General features: G+C 47.6%; 1 protein-coding gene and 1 pseudogene across 1 annotated transcript in view; both read left to right on the forward strand.

Annotated features, from left to right (window-relative positions):
- ESYT3 (extended synaptotagmin 3) overlaps positions 1-26,579 on the forward strand; it is a 57,580-nt gene that overhangs the window by 6,153 nt on the left and 24,848 nt on the right. Inside the window, exons 2-4 of the mRNA XM_060010054.1 lie at positions 14,050-14,091; positions 15,445-15,579; positions 24,991-25,067. Coding sequence (XP_059866037.1) covers positions 14,050-14,091; positions 15,445-15,579; positions 24,991-25,067 — 254 coding nt within the window. The remainder of the gene's footprint in view (positions 1-14,049; positions 14,092-15,444; positions 15,580-24,990; positions 25,068-26,579) is intronic.
- On the forward strand, positions 1,941-3,722 carry LOC132424265 (elongation factor 1-alpha 1-like; annotated as a pseudogene).

Genomic DNA, 26,579 nt, shown 5'->3' on the forward strand with positions numbered 1-26,579 from the left:
CTCTGTTTCTGTGGCAGGCCGAGGTGGGTGGGGTTTCCTCTGTCTGTCTGGAATTTCTCCCTTGATCTGTCAGTCTGACTCCCTTGACTCCTCCTTCAAGTCCAAGCTCAGGCACCCGTACTGGAACCCTTCTCTCACACCCACTCCACTTCCCGTGTTGATTTGCACTTACCTATTTTTATGTCCAACTTTTCCTCCAGATCGAATGTTCTTTACAGGTGTGTTTCTTGTTCCTGTCTGTACACTCAGCTCCTCACTCAGTGCCCAGTTCATATAGGCATTCAATAAAAGTCTGTGGGGCTTCCCTGGTGGCGCAGTAGTTAAGCATCCGCCTGCCAATGCGAGGGACACGGGTTCGAGCCCTGGTCCGGGAAGATCCCACATGCCGCAGAGCAACTAAGCCCGTGCGCCACAACTACTGAGCCTGTGCTCTGGAGCCCACGAGCCACAACTACTGAGCCCACGTGCCACATCTACTGAAGCCTGTGTGCCTAGAGCCTGTGCTCTGCAACAAGGGAAGCCACTGCAATGAGAAGCCCGTGCAGCGCAACGAAGAGTAGCCCCCACTCGCCGCAACTAGAGGAAGCTCGCGCACAGCAACGAAGACCCAACGCAGCCAAAAATAATAAATACAAATAAAATAAATTTATTTAAAAAAAAATCTGTGGCATGAATGCCACAGTGAACGTCTGCAATGTAAATCTCAGTCCCTGTCTCTCCAGTTCTTTACACAGATTACACATTAAACCGACCTGTCAAAACTTAAGGACTTTAAAGATCCTCATTCCCACCTCACCTTGGCCTTATCAGCACAGAGGAGGAGGATGAAGCAGATGATGATGTTTGGCCTTTTACTAGTTTTATAAGTAAGAGGATAAATTTTTTTTTTTTTTTTTTTTTTTTTTTGCGGTATGCGGGCCTCTCACTGTTGTGGCCTCTCCCATTGCGGAGCACAGACTCCGGACGCACAGGCTCAGCGGCCATGGCTCACGGGCCCAGCCGCTCCACGGCATGTAGGATCCTCCCGGACCGGGGCACGAACCCGTATCCCCTGCATCGGCAGGTGGACTCCCAACCACGGCGCCACCAGGGAAGCCCAGAGGATAAATTTTTTACCCTCCAGGCTGTACCAGACCTCACTGGATCACTGAACTCTCTGACGACTTAGGATTACACCCAGGTCTCCTCAAAACGACTCTGCAGCTAGCTCAGGGCAGTCCGTCTCTGCTCCGAGCCCTTATTCCTCAGCAAGGGTGACAGGCTCCTGGCACCCGCATTCTCCTCACCGATGACTCTCTTTGGAGTTTTATCTGCTCTGTCGTCCTGCTGGGTCCAGCCGACTCAGGCCAGTTCTCAGGCTGGGTGTGCTGTTAAGGAATCTATGGATTCTAGAACAGTGCTAGACAGAATTCCAAGCTGGCAAAGCAATTGTTTCCCTTAAGGCACTTTTAGCAGGGTGATGTTAAGCAGAAGAGTTGGGCAGATTTAAAAGCAGTTTTCATGGTTAAATGTTAACCTCGCAAGAACAGAGAAAAAAAGGGATGAAAGTCAGTGCTTCATCAGGAGAAAAGCGAATGAAATGAGGGACCGTTTTCTGGTAGAGGAGAAACCACTGCAGAGGCAGCCACAGAGCAGGGCCTGTCTCAGGAGGACGACAGCCCAGCGTGGCCTCCTTGTGTCCCATCCCTGCAGGACACCGGAAAAGGGTCTTCTCTCTTCTTTGCGGGTGGGGAGGGGGTCGGCAACATCAGTTGAGTCGGCAGGAGTGCGTGTATAAGAATGCCCTTTGGGCTTTTTTGCAACGGGTTTGCCGCCAGGACACAGGTGTCGTGAAAGCCACCGCTAAACCTAAGCAAAAATGGGAAAGGAGAAGACCACATCCACATCGTTGTCATTGGACACGTAGGTTCAGAGAAGTCCACTACTACTGGCCATCTGATCTACAAATGTGGTGGCATCGACAAGAGAACCACTGAAAAGTTCGAGAAGGAGGCTGCCGAGATGGGGAAGGGCTCCTTCAAGTATGCCTGGGTCTTGGACAAACTGAAAGCTGAACGCGAGCGTGGTATCACCATTGAAATCTCCCTGTGGAAATTCGAGACCAGTAAGTACTATGTGACCATGACGGATGCCCCAGGACACAGAGGCTTCATCAAAAACATGATTACAGGGCTTCCCTGGCGGCGCAGTGGTTGAGAGTCCGCCTGCCGATGCAGGGGACATGGGTTCGTGCCCCGGTCCGGGAGGATCCCACATGCCGGGGAGCGGCTGGGCCTGTGAGCCGTGGTCGCTGATCCTGCGCGTCCGGAGCCTGTGCTCCGCAACAGGAGAGGCCCGCGTACCGCTAAAAAAACAAACAAACAAACAAAAAAACAAAAAAAAAACATGATTACAGGCACATCCCAGGCTGACTGTGCTGTCCTGATTGTTGCTGCTGGCGTTGGTGAATTTGAAGCAGGTATTTCCAAGAATGGGCAGACCTGTGAGCATGCCCTTGTGGCCTACACTCTGGGTGTGAAACAGCTAATTGTTGGAGCTAACAAAATGGATTCCACTGGTCCACCCTACAGCCAGAAGAGATACGAGGAAATTGTAAAGGAAGTCAGCACCTACATTAAGAAAGTTGGCTACAACCCCGACACAGAAGCACTTGTGCCAATTTCTGGCTGGAACGGTGAAAACATGCTGGAGCCAAGTGCTAACATGCCGTGGTTCAAGGGGTGGAGAGTCACCCGTAAGGATGGCAATGCCGGTGGAAGCACACTGCTTGAAGCTCTGGATTGCATCCTGCCACCAACTCGCCCAACTGACAAGCCCTTGCGTCTGCCCCTCCAGGACGTCTACAAAATTGGTGGTATTGGCGCTGTCCCTGTGGGTCGAGTGGAGACTGGTGTTCTCAAACCTGGCCTGGTGGTCACCTTTGCTCCAGTCAACGTGACAACTGAAGTGAAGTCTGTTGAAATGCACCATGAAGCTTTGAGTGAAGCCCTTCCTGGGGACAGTGTGGGCTTCAGTGTCAAGAATGTGTCTGTCAAAGATGTTCATCATGGCAGTGTGGCTGGTGAGAGCAAAAATGACCCACTGATGGAAGCAGCTGGCTTCACGGCTCAGGTGATTATCTTGAACCATCCAGGCCAAAGCAGTGCTGGCTATGCACCTGTCTGGATTGTCACACAGTTCACATTGCCTGCAAGTTTGCTGAGCTGAAGGAGAAGATCGATCGTCATTCTGGGAAAAAGCTGGAAGATGGCCCCAAATTCTTGAAATCTGGTGATGCTGCCATCGTTGATATGGTTCCTGGCAAACCCATGTGTGTTGAGAGCTTCTCTGACTATCCTCCTCTGGGCCTTTTTGCTGTTCATGACATGAGACAGACGACTGCAGTGGGTGTCATCAAAGCAGTGGACAAGAAGGTCGCTGGAGCTGGCAAGGTCACCAAGTCTGCCCAGAAAGCTCAGAAGGCTAAATGAATGTTATCCCCAATACCTGCCACCCCAGTCTTAATCAGTGGTGGAAGAACGGCCCCAGAACTGTTTGTCCAACTGGCCATTTAAGTTTAATAGCAAAAGACTGGTTAATGATAACAATGCATCCTAAAACCTTCGGAAGGAAAGGAGAATGTGTTGTGGACCGTTTGTTTTGTGTGTGGCAGTTTAAGTTATTAGTTTTTAAAATCAGTACTTTTTAATTGAAACAACTTGACCAAAAATCTGTCACAGAATTTGAGACCCATTAAAAAAGTTTAATGAGAAAAAAAATGCCCTTTGCGGGACTTCCCTGGTGGTCCAGTGGTTAAGACTCCGCGCTTCCAGTGCAGGAGGTGCAGGTTCGATCCCAGGTCTGGGAGCTAAGATCCCACATGCCTCATGGTCATAAAACCAAAACATAAAACAGAAGCAATATTGTAACAAATTCAATAAATGGTCCACATCAAAAAAAAATCTTGAAAAAAAAAAAAAAAAAAAAGCCAGGCTTCCCTGGTGGCGCAGTGGTTGAGGGTCCGCCTGCCGGTGCGGGGGACACGGGTTTGTGCCCCGATCTGGGAGGATCCCACATGCCGCGGAGCGGCTGGGCCCGTGAGCCATGGCCGCTGGGCCTGCGCGTCCGGAGCCTGTGCTCCACAACGGGAGAGGCCACAACAGTGAGAGGCCCGCGTACCGCAAAAAAAAAAAAGCCCTTTGGAACAGAGGCGTGAGGCTGTCTTTCTTTTTTTTTTCCTAGCAAAAAGGGTGTGTACCTGGGTCTTTGTACATGTGTACATGTGATTCTGTGGATGGGTCTCTAGTTCTGTGTGTGTGTGCGTCTGTGTGTGTACATGTGTCTTTGTGTGTCTGTGTATATCTTGGTGTGTATGTCTGCATGTGTGTGTCCACCCACCTCTGTCTGTCTGTGTGTCTCTCTGTGTCCATACACACCTGCTTCCATGGGAGGAGCCACCGTCCCTGTGTGAGGGAGCAAGCAGGGGTCACCTAGTGACAGGCAAGCTCTGTAAGTGAAGCTCTCCAATCCCCCTGCCTCCTGAGAGGGTCTGGTGGCAAGAAGCTCCTGTCCAGGCTTCTCAAACCCCAGCCCATCTGTGGACCCCACCCCCCAACGGGATGCAGCCGTCACTCTGGCTCCATTTCCTCAATTGCTATGGAATCATTTTTCCTAAAGAGTTTAAGAGATAAAGCACGTGACCACCCAAAGGGAAGCACCAATGTGGGCCATGTAGGTGGCCTCTGCTAGTCTGGAATTCTTAGACTCACTTTGATTTCCAATCTTTCTCTCCTCTCGAAGCTGTCATTACCACCACTCTCTTGACAACGTCTAAAAATGCCATCATTAAATTATTAGCCCACTTTGCCGGGAAGGCTTTGGCCCAAGTGCACTAAAGAAGCATGACTGTGTTGGTTTAGGGAGGCCTTCCATGCAGGCTGAGGCCCCTTCTTGCTGAAACTTCCCCGAGGGCTCCTGCAGGCGGAATAGCAAGCATCTGAGATCCTGGTGATTTGACCACGGCCCCGACAACTTTCGAATTTTCCAGGCCTGCTTCGGGGAAATGCTCATACCTGTACTACGTCAGTCAGAAGAGTGTTCATGTTTCTATGGAGACGAACCTTCCAGAGCTCTGTCTCCATTTAGAAGTAGATTTTTGTCCATTATCTCCTTGATTGTAGATCCTATGGGCAGCACAGGAATGAGAAGCTTCACTCCTCTCGGTCAGGAGAAACCTGAGGCTGCAGGAAGGGAGTGAGGACACCTTCTAGGGGCAAGGGCAGTGCCTCAGGCTAGGCAGAATTGTGATATTGTGTTTTTCACCTGTTAGCTTTTGCCTCCCTTTGCTCTTTGTGGTCCAAAAGATTTGTAAAAGAATTGAGGGCCATAGGCTGCTGGTAGGAATTTGATGTTCTCCTAGGAGTGACAGCTGGAAACACAGGCTGTGACTCTCTAGCCTTGGTCAGGAACCCCAGGGAGCAGAAAAGCCACCTAGTTCCGGGGCTGGAACAGGTCCTCTAGCCTGGGGGGCCCTGTGTGCTCATGCTTCCACATCCTCCACCGCCAGGATCAGGACAAGCTGGCGAACTTGTTAAAGATGCAAGTTTCCAGGCCCCGACCAAGAATCCACATTTTTTTTTTTTTTTGCGGTACACGGGCCTCTCACTGTTGTGGCCTCTCCCATTGCGGAGCACAGGCTCCGGACGCACAGGCTCAGCGGCCATGGCTCACGGGCCCAGCCACTCCGTGGCATGTGGGATCGTCCCGGACCGGGGCACGAACCCATGTCCCCCGCATCGGCAGGCAGACTCTCAACCACTGCGCCACCAGGGAAGCCCAAGAATCCACATTTTCACCAGCTCTCCAGGTGGTGTTTTTATACAGAAAAGTTTGAGAATCACTCAAACTCAGAGTCTAGCCCTTTGCGTTGCCTGGTGGTTTGAGTGTCTCTCTTCCTAGCTGGTCCCAAGGACTCCCGGCTACCCCCAGCCTCGTGGGAATTGGTACAAAAGTGACTTTAGGACTCAGTCTGACAGTGAGCCATGTGGCTTCTTTTTCTGCCTTCCCTTTGTTTACCTGGCAAGGGAAAGTCACACACAGAGGCTCTGACCGGGCTGCTTTGCCCCACCTCACTGTGGAGCTCCTGCATTGGGCAGAGTTTCCCGTGGAGCCTCGCAGGCATTGGGCCCAGGCTATCTGTGACTCATTATCTGGGGGCACAGATCTCTCAGCCAATCAGCGGAGGCCAGAGAAACAAGAATCTACGTGGTCCTTCCCCCTCCACCTCAACCACTTGTGCTGTGTTATCCTCTTCTCATCTTCTGTTCCGCCTTCTCAGTGGTCTCCCAAAGTGCAGAGCATCAGGCACTAGGAGACCCAGGGAATTTGCCAGGCTTTGGGTCAGACAGAACTGGACACACAACCCATGCGATCTTGTTCTTGGCATGTACCTGAGGTCAGAAGTGTCAGTGTTCGTACCTCTGAGGTCTGTACGACTTCCATCAAGAATCACCATTTCTGGAGCATTTACTCTGAGTCAGGAAGGGTACTGAGCTCCTTACATGCATTGTTTTATTTAGTTTTCTCAGGAACTTTGTGAAGTTGGTAGTATTGTACCCATCTTGTGGTTGAGAAAACTGAGGTTTAAAGCGATGGAATTTTAAATGCAAAAGGGATAGGTTAGAAAAACACTGAGAAATGGACTTCAAATGTTGATATTTCAGATGGCTTAAGGGGAGGGGAAACAGATGAGAGAAAGATTTGAAGGCTGGGCTCAGGTGAGAAAATCTGAGTTCTGGTCACCTGACTGATCTTGGCAAGTACTAGTCTCTGAGCCTCTCCTCATATGTAAAACAGGGATAATTGCATCTTTGCTGTTCACTTTATACAGCATGAGGAGGATCAAATGAAAGTGTCTGTGGAACCCTTAGCTAGAAAGCATGGCCTACCGGTGAAGCCTCAGGTCCCATGAGGGCAGTCCTCTGTCCAATTAGACTTTCTGTAAGAGAGGAAAACAGTGGTATGTAATGTTTTCTTAAGAGGAGTGAGTGGTGGAGTGGAAAAGCACAGACAGACGTAGATCTGGGTCACAGCTGTAGCACTCCACAGCTGGTGATTCTAAGTAACCTCTCAGCCTCAGTTTCCTTATCTGGAAAATGGGTCTAATAAAGGATTAAGATGAGTATTAAATAACATGAACTCAAAAAGGCTGAAAATAGGATGAAAAAAATACAACTGGGTAACTTTGAAGCAAAAGAAAGCTGTAGTAGCAATTTTCATCTTAGACAAGATAGACTGTAACTCGGATATATCTTTAAGACAAAGAAAGATGTTATATGCTCATAAAGGGAGCCATAATTAAGATATAATCATCATGGCCATATATGTACTGCATAATATAAACCTGAAATATAAACCAACAGCTGACAGAACTGCATAGAGAAGTAGATAAATCAGCATTTTGGCTTGAAAATTTTCATATATTCCTCTTTGAACATGGAAAATCAAGTAGACAAAAAGTAAGCAAAAGTAAGCGAAAGACTATTAAAAAGTAAGCGAAAGACTATTAAAAGGAAATGATTAATAACTTGATCATACATGGAACAACCATAGAAATTAATCATGTGCCAGGCCACCAAGGAATTATCACTATATTCCTCTTTGAACATGGAAAATCAAGTAGACAAAAAGTAAGCAAAAGTAAGCGAAAGACTATTAAAAAGTAAGCGAAAGACTATTAAAAGGAAATGATTAATAACTTGATCATACATGGAACAACCATAGAAATTAATCATGTGCCAGGCCACCAAGGAATTATCACTATATTCCAGTGAATTGCCACCCTACAGACTGTTCAGATCATAAAGAAGTTAAATTAGGTAAAAAAAAATAGGTATAGATATCTCGTGCATCTAGATATTTTAAAATATTACTATTTTAAAAAATCATTGTTTAAGAGGAAGTCATAATGGAAATTACAAAAACTGAGAGCTGAATAATGATGAATAATGATGAAAACTGTTAAAAATTGTAAGGGAATTTATAACTTTGAATTTATCATGAAACAAGAAAAACTGAAAATAAATGATTCAACTCTAAAACTCATAGAGTTGACCCTAAGAACATAAAAGAACAACAGATTTCGATCAAAGAAATAAGAAGTAAGGAAGGAAATGATAAATATAGGGATGAAAATGAACAAAAAATTTTTAAAGGTAAAGGGGAAAGAAAATTATTAACAACTGAAGTTCATTCTCTCAAAAGATTAATATAATAGACAAAACTTTGTCAAGCTTGATCATGAAAAAAATAGAAAATAAAATATAGAATGAAAAAAGGCAGAAATAACTACAGATATAACAGATTAAAAGAGCAAAATATTGTAAATGACTATATATCAAGACACATGAAAACCTGGATGAACTAGACACATTTCTAGAAAAATATAAATGCCAAGATTACCAGACTAAGATCAGTAGACCTTGAATACACCGTTAACCTCTACAGAGAGACATGGTAATTTACCACCCACAAAAGTCTCAGGCTAAGATGGTTTCAGAGGTAAGATATGCTAAATTCCATCGATCAGATAATTCCTATATTTACAAGTTGTTTCAGAAAATAGGAGGATAAGGATAGCTGTCCCACTCATTTTACAATTTATCATAAAATCTTTATACCAAAACCAGATAGGAATTGTACAAGAGCAAAAGCTGTAGGTATCACTTTGGGTCATTAGTGTATAAAGCCTAAATGAAATATCAGGCCAGCTAAGTATTTCCAGTAGGGTTTATCCTGGGAACTAGTGATGGTCCTGTTTTAGAAAGAAATATCAGTTAAGTTGACCACATTAATGGATGAAAGGAAAAAAAATAACATGATTATCTCAATAGATATGAGAAAGTATTGAATATAGTTCAATACCCATTTATAATGAGAGCTCTTGGAAATTTAGGAATTGAAAAGAACTTCCTCAGTCTGATAGAGGCTGTCCTCCAAAATCTATAACAAAAATTGTGCTTAATGGAGAAACTTTCTTTTTTTTTTTTTTTTTTGTGCGGTACACGGGCCTCTCACTGTTGTGGCCTCTCCCGTTGCGGAGCACAGGCTCTGGACACGCAGACTCAGAAGCCATGGCTCATGGGCCCAGCCGCTCCGCAGCATGTGGGATCTTCCCAGACTGGGGCATGAACCCGTGTCCCCTGCATTGGCAGGTGGACTCTCAACCACTGCGCCACCAGGGAAGCCCTGGAGAAACTTTCTTTTGTGGTCAGGAACCAGACAGAGCTGCTTTCTATCACCAGTGTGCCTGCGTAGTACCAGAGGACTGGCCAAGAGAAGCAAGTAAGGATAAGAATGGGGAGCGGAAAGAAAAAAATTGTTATTATTTGGAGATTATAAATGTTTGTAAGTTACCTATGAGAATTAACAAGCAATTAGAACTAGTAACAACTTTCAACAAAAGTTGCCCAGAAAATGAAATACCATTTTTAATAACTATAAAACCCACAAAGTAACAAAAAATGTACAGGACTTTGGTAGAAAAAAAAGTTATGATCCTAAATGTGAATACAATCAAATGTGAATAAATAAAGGGAAATATTCTGTTCATGGATGCAAAATGTAGTAAAGAGATCAGTCCTCCCACAAATTAATCTATATATTCAGGAATACAACAATCAAAATCTCAGGAGGATTTTGGCAGGGAGACTGACAAGATGATTCTAAAATTCATATGGAAGTATAAATACCTACTATTATCTAAATCAGTTTGAAAAAGAAAAGCAAAAGGAGGGGAATCACCCTACCCAGATCATATTGTAAAGCCGTAGAGATTAAAACAGTGTGGTACTGATGCAGAAACAGGCAAACAGACCATGGAGGTCAATGCCAAGTCCTGAAACACACCAATGTACACATGGGAAGCTGATGTGTGAGGGAAGTAGCTTCACTAGTTAGGAGGAAACATGGGCTTCTTTCTTTTCCTCCCTCGCTCCCTCCCTTCCTTCCTTTTTTGTATGTTATTATAAAATTGCCTTAGTGAAGATAAAACTACCATACGACCCAGAATCCCACTACTGGGCATATACCCTGAGAAAACCATAATTCAAAAAGAGTCATGTACCACAATGTTCATTGCAGCTCTATTTACAATAGCCAGGACATGGAAGCAACCTAAGTGTCCATCAACAGATGAATGGATAAAGAAGATGTGGCACATATATACAGTGGAATATTACTCAGCCATAAAAAGAAACGAAATTGAGTTATTTGTAGTGAGGTAGATGGACCTGGAGTCTGTCATACAAAGTGAAGTAAGTCAGAAAGAGAAAAACAAATACTGTATGCTAACACATATATATGGAATCTAAAAAAAAAAAAAAAAAAAAAGGTTCTGAAGAACCTAGGGGCAGGACAGGAATAAAGATGCAGACATAGAGAATGGACTTGAGGACACAGGGAGGGGGAAGGGTAAGCTGGGACGAAGTGAGAGAGTGGCATGGACATATATACACTACCAAACGTAAAACAGATAGCTAGTGGGAAGCAGCCGCACAGCACAGGGAGATCAGCTCGGTGCTTTGTGACCACCTAGAGGGGTGGGATAGGGAGGGTGAGAGGGAGATGCAACAGGGAGGAGATATGGGGATATATGTATATATATAGCTGATTCACTTTGTTATACAGCAGAAACTAACACAAAATTGTAAAGCAATTATACTCCAATAAAGATGTTTAAAAAAAATTGCCTTAGTGAGAGTGTGGAGAGAAATTATGCGCCTATCTCACCTGCTATAAAAAAAATTCCAGACAGATTTTAAATGCGAAAACTAAAACACAAAACCAGTAGATAAAAACATAGAATACGGGCTTCCCTGGTGGCGCAGTGGTTGAGAGTCTGCCTGCCGATGCAGGGGACACGGGTTCGTGCCCCGGTCCGGGAAGATCCCACATGCCGCGGAGCGGCTGGGCCCGTGAGCCATGGCCACTGAGCCTGCGCGTCCGGAGCCTGTGCTCCGCAGCGGGAGAGGCCACAACCGTGAGAGTCCCGCGTACCGCAAAAAAAAAAGTAGAATAACTTTGAGAATTTGGAGTAGGGAAAGGTCCAGATTATAATGGGAGAACAGACTCATTTGTCTTCATGGAATTGAGGAAGCATGGTGTAAGCAGCTGCCCCATGAATGTCAACATTTCCTTCCCTGGTCCAGGACTTACTCAGGGGCAGTCACAAAGAAGGTGGCCCGGCCCTTGTGTTGGCTCCCTGGGGAGGGATGACATGGCTGAGATTCAGACCCAGGGAGGCCCTACAGGTGCCTAAGGCAGAATAAGCTGTCTTGATGGTCTCTTATTTTCTTTGTCTGAATCGCTGCTCTGGTCAGGGGTTCAGACTCACTCTGGGGGAATCTTTTAGACAGGAGCCTCAAATATAGGCATGGGTGGCCAGGAGAGACCATGACAACGTCCTCAGAGTGGGCCCTGGGCATTCCATTGCTGTCCTCAGTGTCAGGGTGAGTGTGGGTCACTCTAATGCAGGGTTGGGCAGGTCATCGGTACCTCACATCAACCCTGACTGAACCTCAGGATCACGCCAGGAACTTGTTAAGAATAAATTGGAAGGCCCACGCCTACTGATTCAGTAGGCGTGAGGCAGTGCAGGAATCTGCGTCTGACTAGATCCCAAGTGTGGGCAAAAGCTGGATCACCTTTCCAGGGTTCAGCTGATCAGAGCTTCTCAGCTTCCCGGGGTGAGAATCACATGGACGGGGGTGCAGGACGTTGGAAGGGGTACGCACATAGGGTGTGTGGGGACGGGATGGGAAGTGCAGTGTTGGGACAGCAGGAAGGGTGTGAGGGGTCCAGCCCGTAGGCTTGGGCACAAGAGGAGCAGAGGCACCAGTGACAGCCCCACTGTAAGCAAACTCCCCTTTGTGGCGGTGCCCCTCCCCCACCTTGGTGCTGATCCTGTACTGGAATAGCCTGTTAATTGCATGCTTCCTTCACCAACCTGAGCACTCCTTGAGGACAAGACCTTGCATTCATTCATTCATACATTCATTCATTCCACAAATAGTTATTAAGACATTCATACACCAGGGACAAGTGCTAACAGGAAGCACGGCTGAGTCAGCCCACCAGAGCTTGTGGTCTGGTAAGGAGGCAGGTGGAAGACCAAGCGGCTCTAATAAGGTGTGTTGAAAGCTGTGATGGAGAAGCAGCAACACGTACTAGGGACACCTAGCCCCAGCTTGAGCGACCTGGAAAGGCTGCCTGGAAGAAGGGAAGTCTAAGAGGGTGGCGAATGGAGCAATCACCATGGAGAAAGAGGTCTGTTTCAGACCCACGTGCAGGAGTTTTTACTTCAGTGCTGGGCAGTGAGTGTAATAGGGAGAAATGGAAGGGTCTCACCCTACACTTGGCTGGAACCCAGCTTGGGACCTGGCCCAGGGCAGCTGCAGTGCATGTGTGGTGAACTGGCCGGGCTGACCCTGGCTCCTGGCCCCCTACTCCTCCGATGATTCCCTTCTGTTCCTGGGCTGGGCTGGCTCCCCTTCTGGGAACCAGGCAGTATTTTTCTGGCAGCACCTGGGAATATTAGACGCTTCTCCAAGTTGGTATGGGCCATACTGCCCAGAGGTGGGGAAACTGAGGCTGGGCGAATGGCGTGATGTCCCAGGAGTCTCAGAAGCACTGAGCTCCCCTGAACTGTCAAGGCTGTTACAAACTGCTCCTGAGAGAATGAAATCTCTCTCCGTCTCCTCCTGGGCGAGTGGCCTAGGCCTAGGTCTGCGTTTGGGCCCTCGGGGCATCCCCGGAACTAGCTCAGGGCCTGGCACTTGGCAGGACTGCACCAGGTGTGTGAACTGCATGGACGCGTTTACTCAGTCCCTGGACAGTGCGCCTTCCGAGCCCCCAGGTGGGAAGGGCAGGCCCTTTCTCCACCTTCGGAGGTCCCAGGCCCACCGCGGATCTGATCCGGAGTTGGCCTCGTCCTCCGGGGACTTGCGGCACGGTGATAGTGATGGCCGTCCCTTCCGTTTTACTGATCCGTGTTCTGTGCCGGGCACCCATACACTCTTACGCTGTCCATCCCAGAAAACCCTGGTGGTGGTGCAGGGGCGGCCCTCGTGAGGGGTGGGTAGTGCACTCAGCAGACATATTCCGAGACTGAGACTTGTGGGGAGGGGGTTCGGCACCCTCAGAATCAGGTTACGCGATGGTTAGGCGACAGGATTGTCAATTCCCCTCAGGGACCCCGCCCCACCCCCCACCCAAGGGATGTGGCGGGACTCACCCAGCAGGCCCTGGAGGGAGCTGTGCTGTGACCATAGGATCTGGCCCAGGGGCCTCCCTGCCGGGGACGGGGGGGCCGAGAGCCAAGGAGGGGCACGTCCACTCCCCAGTTGCCCCTGGAAACAACACGGTGCCCTTTGGCCTTTTATATTGGCACCAGTTACCTCTGGAGTCAGCACAATCACAATATATTAAGTGAAAAAAGCAGCCTGCAAAAAAGCACTGTGACCTCAATTTCTGTGGAAACCGCACATACTGGTTTCTGGAAAAGACTGGAAGGAAACGCATCAACCTGGTAATGACAGCTATCACCGGGCGGCGTTCTCTCATAAAAGCTTTTCCCTTTCGTTTAGCTGTATTTGCTAATTTTTTCTACAGGGGCTATGATTACTTGTGTCATTAAAGGGAATAAGGGGGACAGAATCTGCAAGAAGCAAACTCGGGTGTCACCCTGGGGAAGGCCCGGGTTGGGGTTCTGCGCTTCCACTGGGAAGGTGGCTAGGGGCGAGGGGAGGGCGGAGGGTCGTGGCAGAACTGCCCCTCTGTGCCTCCTGAGCCAGGAGCTGGAGGCCAAGGTCAGGTCAGTGTCAGGCTGCACGTGGGCGCCTTCGGGCTGGTTGTCCCCCCGCCTGGCCGCCTGCTGCACTCCTTGAGGACAGGCCAGCTTCCAGTTTCCAGGGTAAGTCAGTGCAGCTCTGTGCTTGGGAGTGGGAACCCACCTGGTTCCGCAGGGCGGGCAGGTCTCAAGTCTAACTTCCCCTCGGGGCTTCTGTTCCCTAGATCCACTTCCCGGACGTGGAGCGGGTCGAGTGGGCCAACAAGGTAAGGCCAGGGTGGGCCTGGGGGCACCGGCCTCACTCCAGGCTTCGTCTTCCCTTGCAGCCCTGGCTGAGTCACCCGAAGCCTGGACGGGGCGGGCAGTGCGTGGACAAGGCGGTCCTGGTGGGAGCCCTGCCCGGGGAGGAGCAGAGATGGCCCTTAGTCGCTGGGGTGGGGGCCTTCTGCCTGTCGCTTGCTCTTCCCACCCTCCGGGTTCTTCTCATCACCAATGACTTTCTTTTCTAAAAAGAAACTATTTTTTATTGTGAAATTAATGCATGGCCACAGCAGAAAACTTAAAAGTACAGAGAAGCACAGAGCAAAATGCAGGCCCACCAGGCCGAGATCAGCGCATCCTGGGGAGAGGAAGGCAGTGATTCGGGAGTTGACAGCAGCTCCTGATCACCGAAGCAGCCTGGTGATCAGGGAACCAGGGTTTCGCCGGGTTCCCAGCCCGGATCTGGCGGCACTGGCTGTGCAACCTCGAGCAGGTTGCCTAACGTCTCAGAGTTGGTCCCCTCCTTTGTGCGATGGGAATAATGATGGTCCCTGCCTCGTGGGGTTGTTGTGAGTATTAATGAGGTAATTAAAACACCACAATGCCTGGCTCATCGAGGCCTGAGAGGGATAGGGGCGTTAAACCCTGAAACCGCACTTCCTTTGGGCTCCTCTGATTAGGGTTTGTAAAGGAGGAGCTGCATCTTTAAACTAAGGCCCAAGTCCCAGAGATGGAAGAGGCCTTTGCCCCAAACAGAACATATGGGCTGCTCTCCCCCCCAACCAACTCCCTCTCCCCGCTCCTTACCATCTGCTCACCATCTTCTGCCACCAGGTTCCATCTCTCCACCACCTTCCCTCTCCCCAGGTCCTACACTTGGTTCCCAGCACCATGAGTCATCCTGCTGCAGAACTCAGCTACAGGCAGCCTTCCCCGATTGCTAGAAAAAAAATTAAATCCACAGGAAACAACTTAAATTTCTCTTCTGTGGCTTTTTTTTTCTTTTCTTTTCTTCTTAAACCTCTGGCACGTGCTACTTCTTGTTTACACCACAGTGTTGTTCAGGTAGCTTATGTTTCAGCACAGAACTAAAGGGCCTCATCATGTTAAGTTTAGCGGGTGACTATTTCATGGTGGGCTGCGAAATGACAGCCAATCTTGGGATCTAACTGTAAGAGTGAGAACCACGGCTGTAGTTATCCGATGTCTGATGGACAGATGGACGGATAGGTGGGTAGATGGGATAGGGGGTCAGGCAGGCAGATGAGTGCTGCAGCATAAGGGCCACCCTGAGCAGCCATGGGTCTGGGGCAGGGAGCACAGACCTGACCACCAAAGGCCCCTTCCTGTCCTCCCAGGTCATCTCCCACATCTGGCCCTACCTAAGCATGATCATAGAAAACAAGTTCCGGGAGAAACTCGAGCCTAAGATCCGGGAGAAGAACGTGCACCTGAGGACCTTCACCTTCTCCAAGCTCTACTTCGGACAGAAGGTCAGTGCTGTCTCGGGCAGGGCAGCCGGACCTACGGTGCAGGCTTTTCTCCAGCCCCTGCCAGGGGTCACTCACAGGGGGCCCATTCCCCACCTGCACTTCCCAGCCTCTCGGCCTCAGGCTAAACCCCTCAGCCCCTAGTCCCATCACCACCATCTCTACAGGTTCTGGGGAAGCCTGGCTCAGAGAAAAGGTAAAGGAGGGGTGGGAAATAATTCCACCCTTCTTAAGCAAAATTTAGAGAACATGCCATGTGGTGGTGGAAGCCAGCCTGACACAAAGACGTACAAGTCACGCTTCCTAGCCTCAGCATCAGCTGGGGAGAACTCACCACGGTGGAGTAGGATAGTCAGTGCCTCAAAGCAGTGACTAATTCTCTACCTGTTGGTTGATGCTGGCTATCCGTGTTATAAGCCCAGGCTAGTTCTGTGAAGATACTTGGTGACCCAGGATAAAAGTGTGTGTGTTGAACACACCTAATATCATGTCCCTATTCTAGGCTGCATTTCCTATTCCAGCCTCTTGCCCCACTCTTTCTGCCCCTCAGTGCCCCACTGATGTAAAAGTGTTATTTTGATCATCAGAAAATGCATACCCCAGGCAGAGCCGCTGTGAGCTCCATCACCCCGCACATCAGAGGCGCTGGTATCTGGTCAGCTCCAGGAGAAGCAGATGCAGAGGGCAGGCCAGCCTGAGGAGAGCTGTCGGCCAGCCCCGGGGTGTGTGCCCCGCTGGCCTCCTGAGTGGCGGCAGATCAGGCTTACCTGAGCCCTGAAGGTTCTGGCTGAAGCCACTCAGGCTCTGCCAGGACTCGCTCGTCCCAGCATCTGTTGGCTCATTTGTTCTTTCCCTGTTTCACTCACGTATGGCTTCCTGAGCACGGCCGTGTGCAAGTCACTGTAGACAGAGATGGTGTGGCTGTGCCCCTGCCTTCAGGAAGGTCCCTGTCCTGTCGTGGAGACAGACGTACAAGCTGGTGGGTGACGGACACCCCCATGGCAGTGCACGCACGACGTGGAGGAACCCGTGGCTTCAGCAGTGGCGGGGCGTGGGAGTGTGGTAGTCAGGGAGGACTTCTGGGAGGGGTGATGTCTGAGTTGGCGTTTGAAGAACTCAGCAGGCAAAGAGGTAGGAAGCTTGCGGACCGCTGTGTTCATAGCAGAGCCTGCCCGGCCAGGCTGCTTGTTGGGTGGTGATGCCAGTGGGACAGCGGGCCCTTGCTGGTGGCGGAAGCAGGCAGGCCTAGTGATGTCAGAGAGACCGCAGTGAGCGGTCCTGAAGCGAGATCTTAGTTCCCTACCCAGGAATTGGACCTGGGGAGCCTGGATGAAAACCAGGAATCCTAACCGCTAGACCACCGGGGGCTATAGGCTAGAAGCAAAGTGGCCCTGACACTTGCCCCCATTTGAAAGCAAGAATGTTTCAAGGAGGCAAAAGCTGTAAAAACAGGTACAGAGTTTATTATCAGAAACACAGCATAACATGTGAGAGAACACGCGGAGAAATTGTTTAAGGCAGAATCGAGGCAGAAATACACACCCAGAGAGAAAGGCGGTGGGCATCCTCCCTAATGAGGAGGAGGGCCGTAGAGGCCGTTAAATTGTCTTATGTAGGGCAGTTCTTCCGGGTCTTCGTTTACATTTGGCCAATGGTCTCATTTCTTTTCCCACATCTGACTGGTCCTAGGACCCTCCCCAAGATGCGTGCGCAACTTTTTGCTAAGATGGATCCCACTGCAGAGGACTGTGGGTGCATGTCCACACTTATTATAGGGGGGCGCCCCCTCCCTTTTTGACCCCCAAGGACCCTTCCTGCGCATGTGAAGACAGAGACGTTTTCCTTGACCTCAGGACTGGTCATCTTATCTCTTTACTTCAGCAGAGCTCAGCTCTTGCCACCAACTTTGTCCTTGGAGCGTCTGGGGAAAAACAAAGCTTCAAATTGACTCCGCTTGACAAACACCAGCTGTCCAGCCAGGGACCCATCCATCTCCCATCTCACTAGGAGTGGCTAATCCTGAGAGATGATTTTCACCCTGTCACGAAAACCTGGCGGGGTGGGGGAGCGGTGGGGGGGGGCACCTGCAAGTTGACCAGATGCCCCAGCCCCGCAGGAGAAATAGCTGGCTTCTGGCCCTGCATTCAAAGCCCTTCGTGTTCTGGCTCCTCCCACACCTCTTAGCTCTCCCATCCCTCTCCTCTCCACTGCGGGGGAAGGCGGGGGCATCACAGAGGCCTTCCTCACGTGAGCTTCCTGGGCTTGGCCAAGCTCAGTGCGCTCACTACACCCACTCCCTTCACGCCCATGAGTGTTTCCTGCTTCCTCTGATTCCCACGTCCATGCCCAGCTCTGCTCACTGCTGTGATGACCTTGGGCCAGTGACTTAACCTCTCTGAGCTCCAGTTTCCTCATCTGTAAAAAGAAAGGAATCACTTCTAAGGGTGGTTGTGAAGCATGACTAACAGGCCTGGCGTCAGGGCCACTCTGCGTGGGTGGGTGAGCAGTGCTCCACGTGGGGCACCTGACCAGCCTGACGCCCCACGCTCACTGTGAGCCCTGAGCCAGGGCCGCCCTGCCTGGCACAGAGGAAACGCTCACAGTGGTAACTCCTCCTCTCTGTGGCGGGGCCTCCAGGTAGGCAGCCTTCTCCAGGGCTGGTCTCTGCAGATGGGGGTCTTGGGGCTGGCTGAGCTTCCACAGGTGCCTGCAAACCAGCCCCCAGCCCAGGAGCAGACTTCAGGCTGGGGCAGGTCGGTGACAGGCCCCTTCCTCCCCCCGAGGCTTCTGCTGGTTTTTCTGGGTCTTCTACATCAAGCCAGGTGCTGTGTGGCCTAAAGCTTCTACAATTCTGGGGGCCCTCTTAAAGAAAAAGAATTTTTTTTACATCTTTATTGGAGTATAATTGCTTTACAATGGTGTGTTAGTTTCTGCTTTATAACGAAGTGAATCAGTTATACATATACATATGTTCTCATATCTCTTCCCTCTTGTGTCTCCCTCCCTCCCACCCGCCCTATCCCAACCCTCTAGGCGGTCACAAAGCACCGAGCTGATCTCCCTGTGCTATGCGGTTGCTTCCCACTAGCTATCTATTTTACATTTGGTAGTGTATATATGGCCATGCCACTCTCTCGCTTTGTCCCAGCTTACCCTTCCCCCTCCCCATATCCTCAAGTCCATTCTCTAGTAGGTCTGTGTCTTTATTCCCGTCTTACCCCTAGGTAATTCATGACATTTTTTTTTCTGGATCCCATATATATGTGTTAGCATACGGTATTTGTCTTTCTCTTTCTGACTTACTTCACTCTGTATGACAGACTCTAGGTCCATCCACCTCATTACAAATAGCTCAATTTCGTTTCTTTTTATGGCTAATATTCCATTGTATATATGTGCCACATCTTTATCCATTCATCTGATGATGGACACTTAGGTTGTTTCCATCTCCTGGCTGTTGTAAATAGAGCTGCAATGAACATTGTGGTACATGACTCTTTTTGAATTATGGTTTTCTCAGGGTATATGCCCAGTAGTGGGATTGCTGGGTCATATGGTAGTTCTATTTGTAGTTTTCTAAGGAACCTCCATACTGTTCTCCATAGTGGCTGTACCAATTCACATTCCCATCAGCAGTGTAAGAGTGTTCCCTTTTCTCCACACCCTCTCCAGCATTTATTGTTTGTAGATTTTTTGATGATGGCCATTCTGACTGGTGTGAGATGATATCTCATTGTAGTTTTGATTTGCATTTCTCTAATGATTAATGATGTTGAGCATTCTTTCATGTGTTTGCTGGCAATCTGTATATCTTCTTTGGAGAAATGTCTATTTAGGTCTTCTGCCCATTTTTGGATTGGGTTGTTTGTTTTTTTGTTATTGAGCTGCATGAGCTGCTTGTAAATTTTGGAGATTAATCCTTTGTCAGTTGCTTCATTTGCAAATATTTTCTCCCATCCTGAGGGTTGTCTTTTGGTCTTGTTTATGGTTTCCTTTGCTGTGCAAAAGCTTTGAAGTTTCATTAGGTCCTATTTGTTTATTTTTGTTTTTATTTCCATTTCTCTAGGAGGTGGGTCAAAAAGGATCTTGCTGTGATTTATGTCATACAGTGTTCTGCCTATGTTTTCCTCTAAGAGTTTGATAGTTTCTGGCCTTATATTTAGGTCTTTAATCCATTTTGATCTTATTTTTGTGTATGGTGTTAGGGAGTGTTCTAATCTCATACTTTTACATGTACCTGTCCAGTTTTCCCAGCACCACTTATTGAAGAGGCTGTCCTTTCTCCACTGTACATTCCTGCCTCCTTTATCAAACATAAGCTGACCATATGTGCATGGGTTTATCTCTGGGCTTTCTATCCTGTTCCATTTATCTATATTTCTGTTTTTGTGCCAGTACCATACTGTCTTGATTACTGTAGCTTTGTAGTATAGTCTGAAGTCAGGAAGCCTGATTCCTCCAGCTCCGTTTTTCGTTCTCAAGATTGCTTTGGCTATTCGGTGTCTTTTGTGTTTCCATACAAATTATGAAATTTTTTGTTCTAGTTCTGTGAAAAATGCCAGTGGTAGTTTGATAGGGATTGCATTGAATCCGTAGATTGCTTTGGGTAGTAGAGTCATTTTCACAATGTCGATTCTTCCAATCCAAGAACATGGTATATCTCTCCATCTGTTTGTATCATCTTTAATTTCTTTCATCAGTGTCTTATAATTTTCTGTATACAGGTCTTTTGTCTCCTTAGGTAGGTTTATTCCTAGATATTTTATTCTTTTTGTTGCAATGGTAAATGGGAGTGTTTTCTTGATTTCACTTTCAGATTTTTCATCATTAGTGTATAGGAATGCCAGAGATTTCTGTGCATTAATTTTGTATCCTGCTACTTTACCAGATTCATTGATTAGCTCTAGTAATTTTCTGGTAGCATCTTTAGGATTCTCTATGTATAGTATCATGTCATCTGCAAACAGTGACAGCTTTACTTCTTCTTTTCCAATTTGGATTCCTTTTATTTCCTCTTCTTCTCTGATTGCTGTGGCTAAAACTTCCAAAACTATGTTGAATAACAGTGGTGAGAGTGGGCAACCTTGTCTTGTTCCTGATCTTAGTGGAAATGCTTTGTTTTTCACCATTGAGGACGATGTTGGCAGTGGGTTTTTCATATATGGCCTTTATTATATTGACGAAAATTCCCTCTATGCCTACTTCCTGGAGGATTTTTTATCATAAATGGGTGTTGAATTTTGTCGAAAGCTTTCTCTGCATTTATTGAGATGACCATATGGTTTTTCTCCTTCGGTTTGTTAATATGGTGTATCACTTTGATTGATTTGCGTATATTGAAGAATCCTTGCATTTCTGGAATAAACCCCACTTGATCATGGTGTATGATCTTTTTAATGTGCTGTTGGATTCTGTTTGCTAGTATTTTGTTGAGGATTTTTGCATCTATGTTCATCAGTGATATTGGCCTATAGTTTTCTTTCTTTGTGACATCCTTGTCTGGTTTTGGTATCAGGGTGATGGTGGTCTTGTAGAATGAGTTTGGGAGTGTTCCTCCCTCTGCTATATTTTGGAAGAGTTTGAGAAAGATAGGTGTTAGCTCTTCTCTAAATTTTTGAAAGAATTCGCCTGTGAAGCCATCTGGTCCTGGGCTTTTGTTTGTTGGAAGATTTTTTTTTTTTTAAAGTTACTTTTTTTTTTTTTTAATTTATTTTTGGCTGTGTTGGGTCTTCGTTTCTGTGCGAGGGCTTTCTCTAGTTGTGGCAAGCAGGGGCCACTCTTCATTGCGGTGCATGGGCCTCTCACTATCGCGGCCTCTCTTGTTGCAGAGCACCGGCTCCAGACGCGCAGTCTCAGTAATTGTGGCTCACGGGGCTAGTTGCTCTGTGGCATGTGGGATCTTCCCAGGCCAGGGCTCAAACCCGTGTCCTCTGCATTAGCAGGCAGATTCTCAACCACTGCACCACCAGAGAAGCCCTGTTGGAAGATTTTTAATCATAGTTTCAATTTCAGTGCTTGTGATTGGTCTGTTCATATTTTCTGTTTCTTCCTGATTCAGTCTTGGCAGGTTGTTCACTTCTATGAATTTGTCCATTTCTTCCAGGTTGTCCATTTTATTGGCATAGAGTTGCTTGTAGTAATCTCTCATGATCCTTTGTATTTCTGCAGTGTCAGTTGTTAATTTTCCTTTTTCATTTCTAATTCTATTGATTTGAGCCCTCTCCCTTTATTTCTTGATGAGTCTGGCAAATGGTTTATCAATTTTGTTTATCTTCTCAAAGAACCAGCTTTTAGTTTTATTGATCTTTGCTATTGTTTCCTTCATTTCTTTTTCATTTATTTCTGATCTGATCTTTATGATTTCTTTCCTTCTGCTAACTTTGGGGTTTTTTTGTTCTTCTTTCTCTAATTGATTTAGGTGCAAGGTTAGGTTGTTTATTCGAGATGTTTCCTGTTTCTTAAGGTAGGATTATATTGCTATAAACTTCCCTCTTAGAACTGCTTTTGCTGAATCCCATAGGTTTTGGGTCATAGTGTCTCCATTGTCATTTGTTTCTAGGTTTTGTTTTTTACTTCCTCTTTGATTTCTTCAGTGATCACTTCGTTATTAAGTAGTGTATTGTTTAGCCTCCATGTGTTTGTATTTTTTACAGATTTCTTCCTGTAATTGATACCTAGCCTCATAGTGTTGTGGTCGGAAAAGATACTTGATACAATTTCAATATTCTTAAATTTACCAAGGCTTGATTTGTGACCCAAGATATGATCTATGCTGGAGAATGTTCCATGAGCACTTGAGAAGAATGTGTATTCTGTTGTTTTTGGATGGAATGTCCTATAAATATCAATTAAGTGCATCTTGTTTAATGTATCATTTAAAGCTTGTGTTTCCTTATTTATTTTCATTTTGGATGATCTGTCCATTGGTGAAAGTGGGGTGTTAAAGTCCCCTACTATGATTGTGTTACTGTCGATTTCCCCTTTTATGGCTGTTAGTATTTGCCTTATGTATTGTGGTACTCCTATGTTGGGTCATAGATATTTACAATTGTGATATCTTCTTCTTGGATCGATCCCTTGATCATTATGTAGTGTCCTTCTTTGTCTCTTCTAATAGTCTTTATTTTAAAGTCTATTTTGTCTGATATGAGAATAGCTATTCCAGCTTTCTTTTGGTTTCCATTTGCATGGAATATCTTTTTCCATCCCCTCACTTCCAGTCTGTATGTGTCCCTAGGTCTGAAGTGGGTCTCTTGTAGACAGCATATATAAGGGTCTTGTTTTTGTATCCATTCAGCCAGTCTGTGTCTTTTGGTGGGAGCATTTAATCCATTTACATTTAAGGTAATTATCGATATGTATGTTCCTATTCCCATTTTCTTAATTGTTTTTGGTTTGTTATTATAGGTCTTTTCCTTCTCTTGTGTTTCTTGCCTAGAGAAGATCCTTTAGCATTTGTTGTAAAGGTGGTTTGGTGGTGCTGAACTCTCTCAGCTTTTGCTTGTCTGTAAAGGTTTTAATTTCTCCATCAAATCTGAATGAGATCCTTGCTGGGTAGGGTAATCTTGGTTATAGGTTTTTCTCCTTCATCACTTTAAATATGTCCTGCCAGTCCCTTCTGGCTTGCAGAGTTTCTGCTGAAAGATCAGCTGTTAACCTTATGGGGATTCCCTTGTGTGTTATTTGTTGTTTTTCCCTTGCTGCTTTTAATATGTTTTCTCTGTATTTAATTTTTGACAGTTTGATTATTATGTGTCTTGGCGTGTTTCTCCTTGGATTTATCCTGTATGGGATTCTCTGTGCTTTCTGGACTTGATTAACTACTTCCTTTCCCATATTAGGGAAGTTTTCAACTATAATCTCTTCAAATATTTTCTCAGTCCCTTTCTTTTTCTCTTCTTCTTCTGGAACCCCTATAATCCGAATGTTGGTGCGTTTAATGTAGTCCCAGAGGTCTCTGAGACGGTCCTCAGTTCTTTTCATTCTTTTTTCTTTATTCTGCTCTGCAGTAGTTATTTCCACTATTTTATCTTCCAGGTCACTTATCCGTTCTTCTGCCTCTCTTATTCTGCTATTGATCCCTTCTAGAGTATTTTTAATTTCATTTATTGTGTTGTTCATCATTGCTTGTTTCATCTTTAGTTCTTCTAGGTCCTTGTTAAATGTTTCTTGCATTTTCTCTATTCTATTTCCAAGATTTTGGATCATCTTTACTATCATTATTCTGAATTCTTTTTCAGGTAGACTGCCTATTTCCTCTTCATTTGTTAGGTCTGGTGGGTTTTTATCTTGCTCCTTCATCTGCTGTGTGTTTTTCTGTCTTCTCATTTTGCTTATCTTACTGTGTTTGGGGTCTCCTTTTTGCAGGCTGCAATTTTGTAGTTCCCGTTGTTTTCGGTGTCTGTCCCCAGTGGCTAAAGTTGGTTCAATGGGTTGTGTAGGCTTCCTGGTGGAGGGGACTAGTGCCTGTGTTTTGGTGGATGAGGCTGGATCTTGTCTTTCTGGTGGGCAGGTCCACGTCTGGTGGTGTGTTTTGGGGTGTCTGTGGCCTTATTATGATTTTAGGCAGCCTCTCTGCTAATGGGTGGGGTTGTGTTCCTGTCTTGCTAGTTGTTTGGCATAGGGTGTCCAGCACTGTAGCTTGCTGGTCGTTGAGTGAAGCTGGGTGTTAGTGTTGAGATGAAGATCTTTGGGAGATTTTCGCCATTTGATATTACGTGGAGCTGGGAGGTCTCTTGTGGACCAGTGTCCTGAAGTTGGTTCTCCCACCTCAGAGGCATAGCACTGACTCCTGGCTGCAGCACCAAGAGCCTTTCATCCACACGGCTTGGGAAGGAGGCGGCCAGGGCAAAGAAAAAGAATTTTAAACTTAAAGTGTAAAACCAGGACAAAAATGAATGTTGAATAAATATGAGAACGTATGAGAAAATAAATCACAACAAGTTGTACTTTTACAAAAGCTGACATATCACACATATCACAAACTCTGGGAAAAGTTACATAATCATTTAAATGAACTGTTCAAGATATCCCTGTAATACTTTTGCTCCTGCATTTTTGGCTCCATACTCTTTGATAACCTTTGCATGTGACAGTGCATTTGTAAGCATCACTTTCCATGGAGAGAATAGAAGGATAATAGAATCTTTCCTCTAGTGTGGTCGATTGAATTTTTTTCTCCAACATTTTATTATGAAAAATTTTTGTTTGTTTGGAGAGGGAGGTGTCAGGGTGCCGAGGATGGGCAGGGACTGCAGGGTGGATTTCTGCTTTCATGCCTCATCCCGGGAGTGCAGTGGTCACACTGGTTGTTGTGGACAAAGCCCAGCTCTGGGCAGGGAGCCAGCAGCACCCCACCCCCTGCCCCCTGCCTGCAAGACCCCTGCTGACCCAGTCTTCTGGCATCTCTTCCAGTGCCCCAGGATCAACGGCATCAAGGTGCACACTAACAAGTGCAACCGGAGACAGGTAGTCCTGGACCTGCAGATCTGGTGAGCCCTCGTGCCCCTGGGGCCAGGTGTGGAGGGCGGGGGAACACTGTGGGAAGAGCCAGGTTGAAGATGGAGTCGCAGGGAAACACTCATTTGGGGTGTGAAAGCCCCTCACAGCGCATATGCCCCTTCATCCCCCTGGGCTGGAGCACAAGGTCCCTGCTGGGACGGGGAGGAGTGGCAAGAGAACGGATGGTCCCAGGGGAGCCACTACTGTCTGAGCCCTCAGCCCAGGCCTGGCTTCTCCCATAGACCAGGCACCAGGCGTGTTTTGGGTACCAAGGCCTGGGCAACAGAGCTTTCTTAGAGGCCAGGTCACCTGGAGGGTCAGACCAGCTGTCTCAGAGAGGATGTAGCAAGAGAAGGTAAGTGTGACGAGAAAATGTAGGGACTTGTGGTGCAACCCAGGGAGCTCCGAGCACAGGCTGTGAAAGGCCAGCAGGAGAACTGGGCTCTGTGGTACCTCAGAAAAACTAAAGGATGCAAAGACACACAAGTGACTTGTTCAGTGTGTCGGGCAGGGGCATCCCTTTTGAATGAGGTTTGTAATAGGCTTGAGTTAGAGAGAATGGAGATTCAATCCAGGAAGTCTTCCTGGAGGTGGTGGGATTTGAACTGTGCTTAAAGGACCAAGGATAAACTCCTGAGGTTCCAGAAGGTTGCCATTCACTTCCAGTGCCTCTGTATTTCCTGTCCTTAGCCCAGAGGCTGGCGCTGTGAACATGTTGGGAAGACAGGAGGCAACTCCAGAACACCCATCACTGTATGGGGGCTGGTCTCAAGTGTGTTGAGATGGTAATGGCAATTAGGCCCTCCCGGCCCCAAGGCTCTGCCACAAGATCCTGTGTGAATAGTTGGGGCACGTCAAGGTCATCTAGCCCACGCGCCCAGCTTTCCAGTCATCTCAGGGAGCCCCTGGGGTCCCTGAGTTCCCCCTGCCCTTCCGGGGGACACTCAGCATTTCTGTGACGTCTGGCTCCTCTGCCTGTGCCATGCAGATATTTGATGGCCACCCTGTCCCTCTGCATCTCCTTCAGTCTTTTGATGGGGTCTCTGCTCTCTACTTTCAAGGGCACCCATTCTGGGCTTCCTGTGCCCATTGCATGGCAGGAGTTGCCAGCTGAACTCAGGCTTCTGAGAACTTGTTACTGTGCCCACCTCACCACCCCCAGCAACAGCCTGCATGAATGGTGGATGGAGGCTGCGGGGCTGCTCTGTGTCCCTGGGGAAGAGGCCTGGGTAGAGATGGGGCAGAGGCATAGCAGTGTGCGCACCCAGACCCCCTCCTTCGCATCTGCGGGGTGTTGTGGGGCGAAGTGGTGCCCAGAGGTCTCTGCCCTCGTGGGCAGAGGCGGGGATGCATGTGGGACCTCTGGGTGCGGGGACCCCGGGGGCTGCCTTGGGGGGTCTGGGCAGTGTCTGCGCAGAGCTGAGAAAAGCCGAGGCTGTCAGGGAGTCCACATCCAGGTGATGCAGGGCTCAGGCTTGGCCATCTGGGCTTGGGCTGGGCTG

The sequence above is a fragment of the Delphinus delphis genome, chromosome 4 (assembly GCF_949987515.2).
Source record: "Delphinus delphis chromosome 4, mDelDel1.2, whole genome shotgun sequence".
Classification (NCBI taxonomy): Eukaryota; Metazoa; Chordata; class Mammalia; order Artiodactyla; family Delphinidae; genus Delphinus; species Delphinus delphis.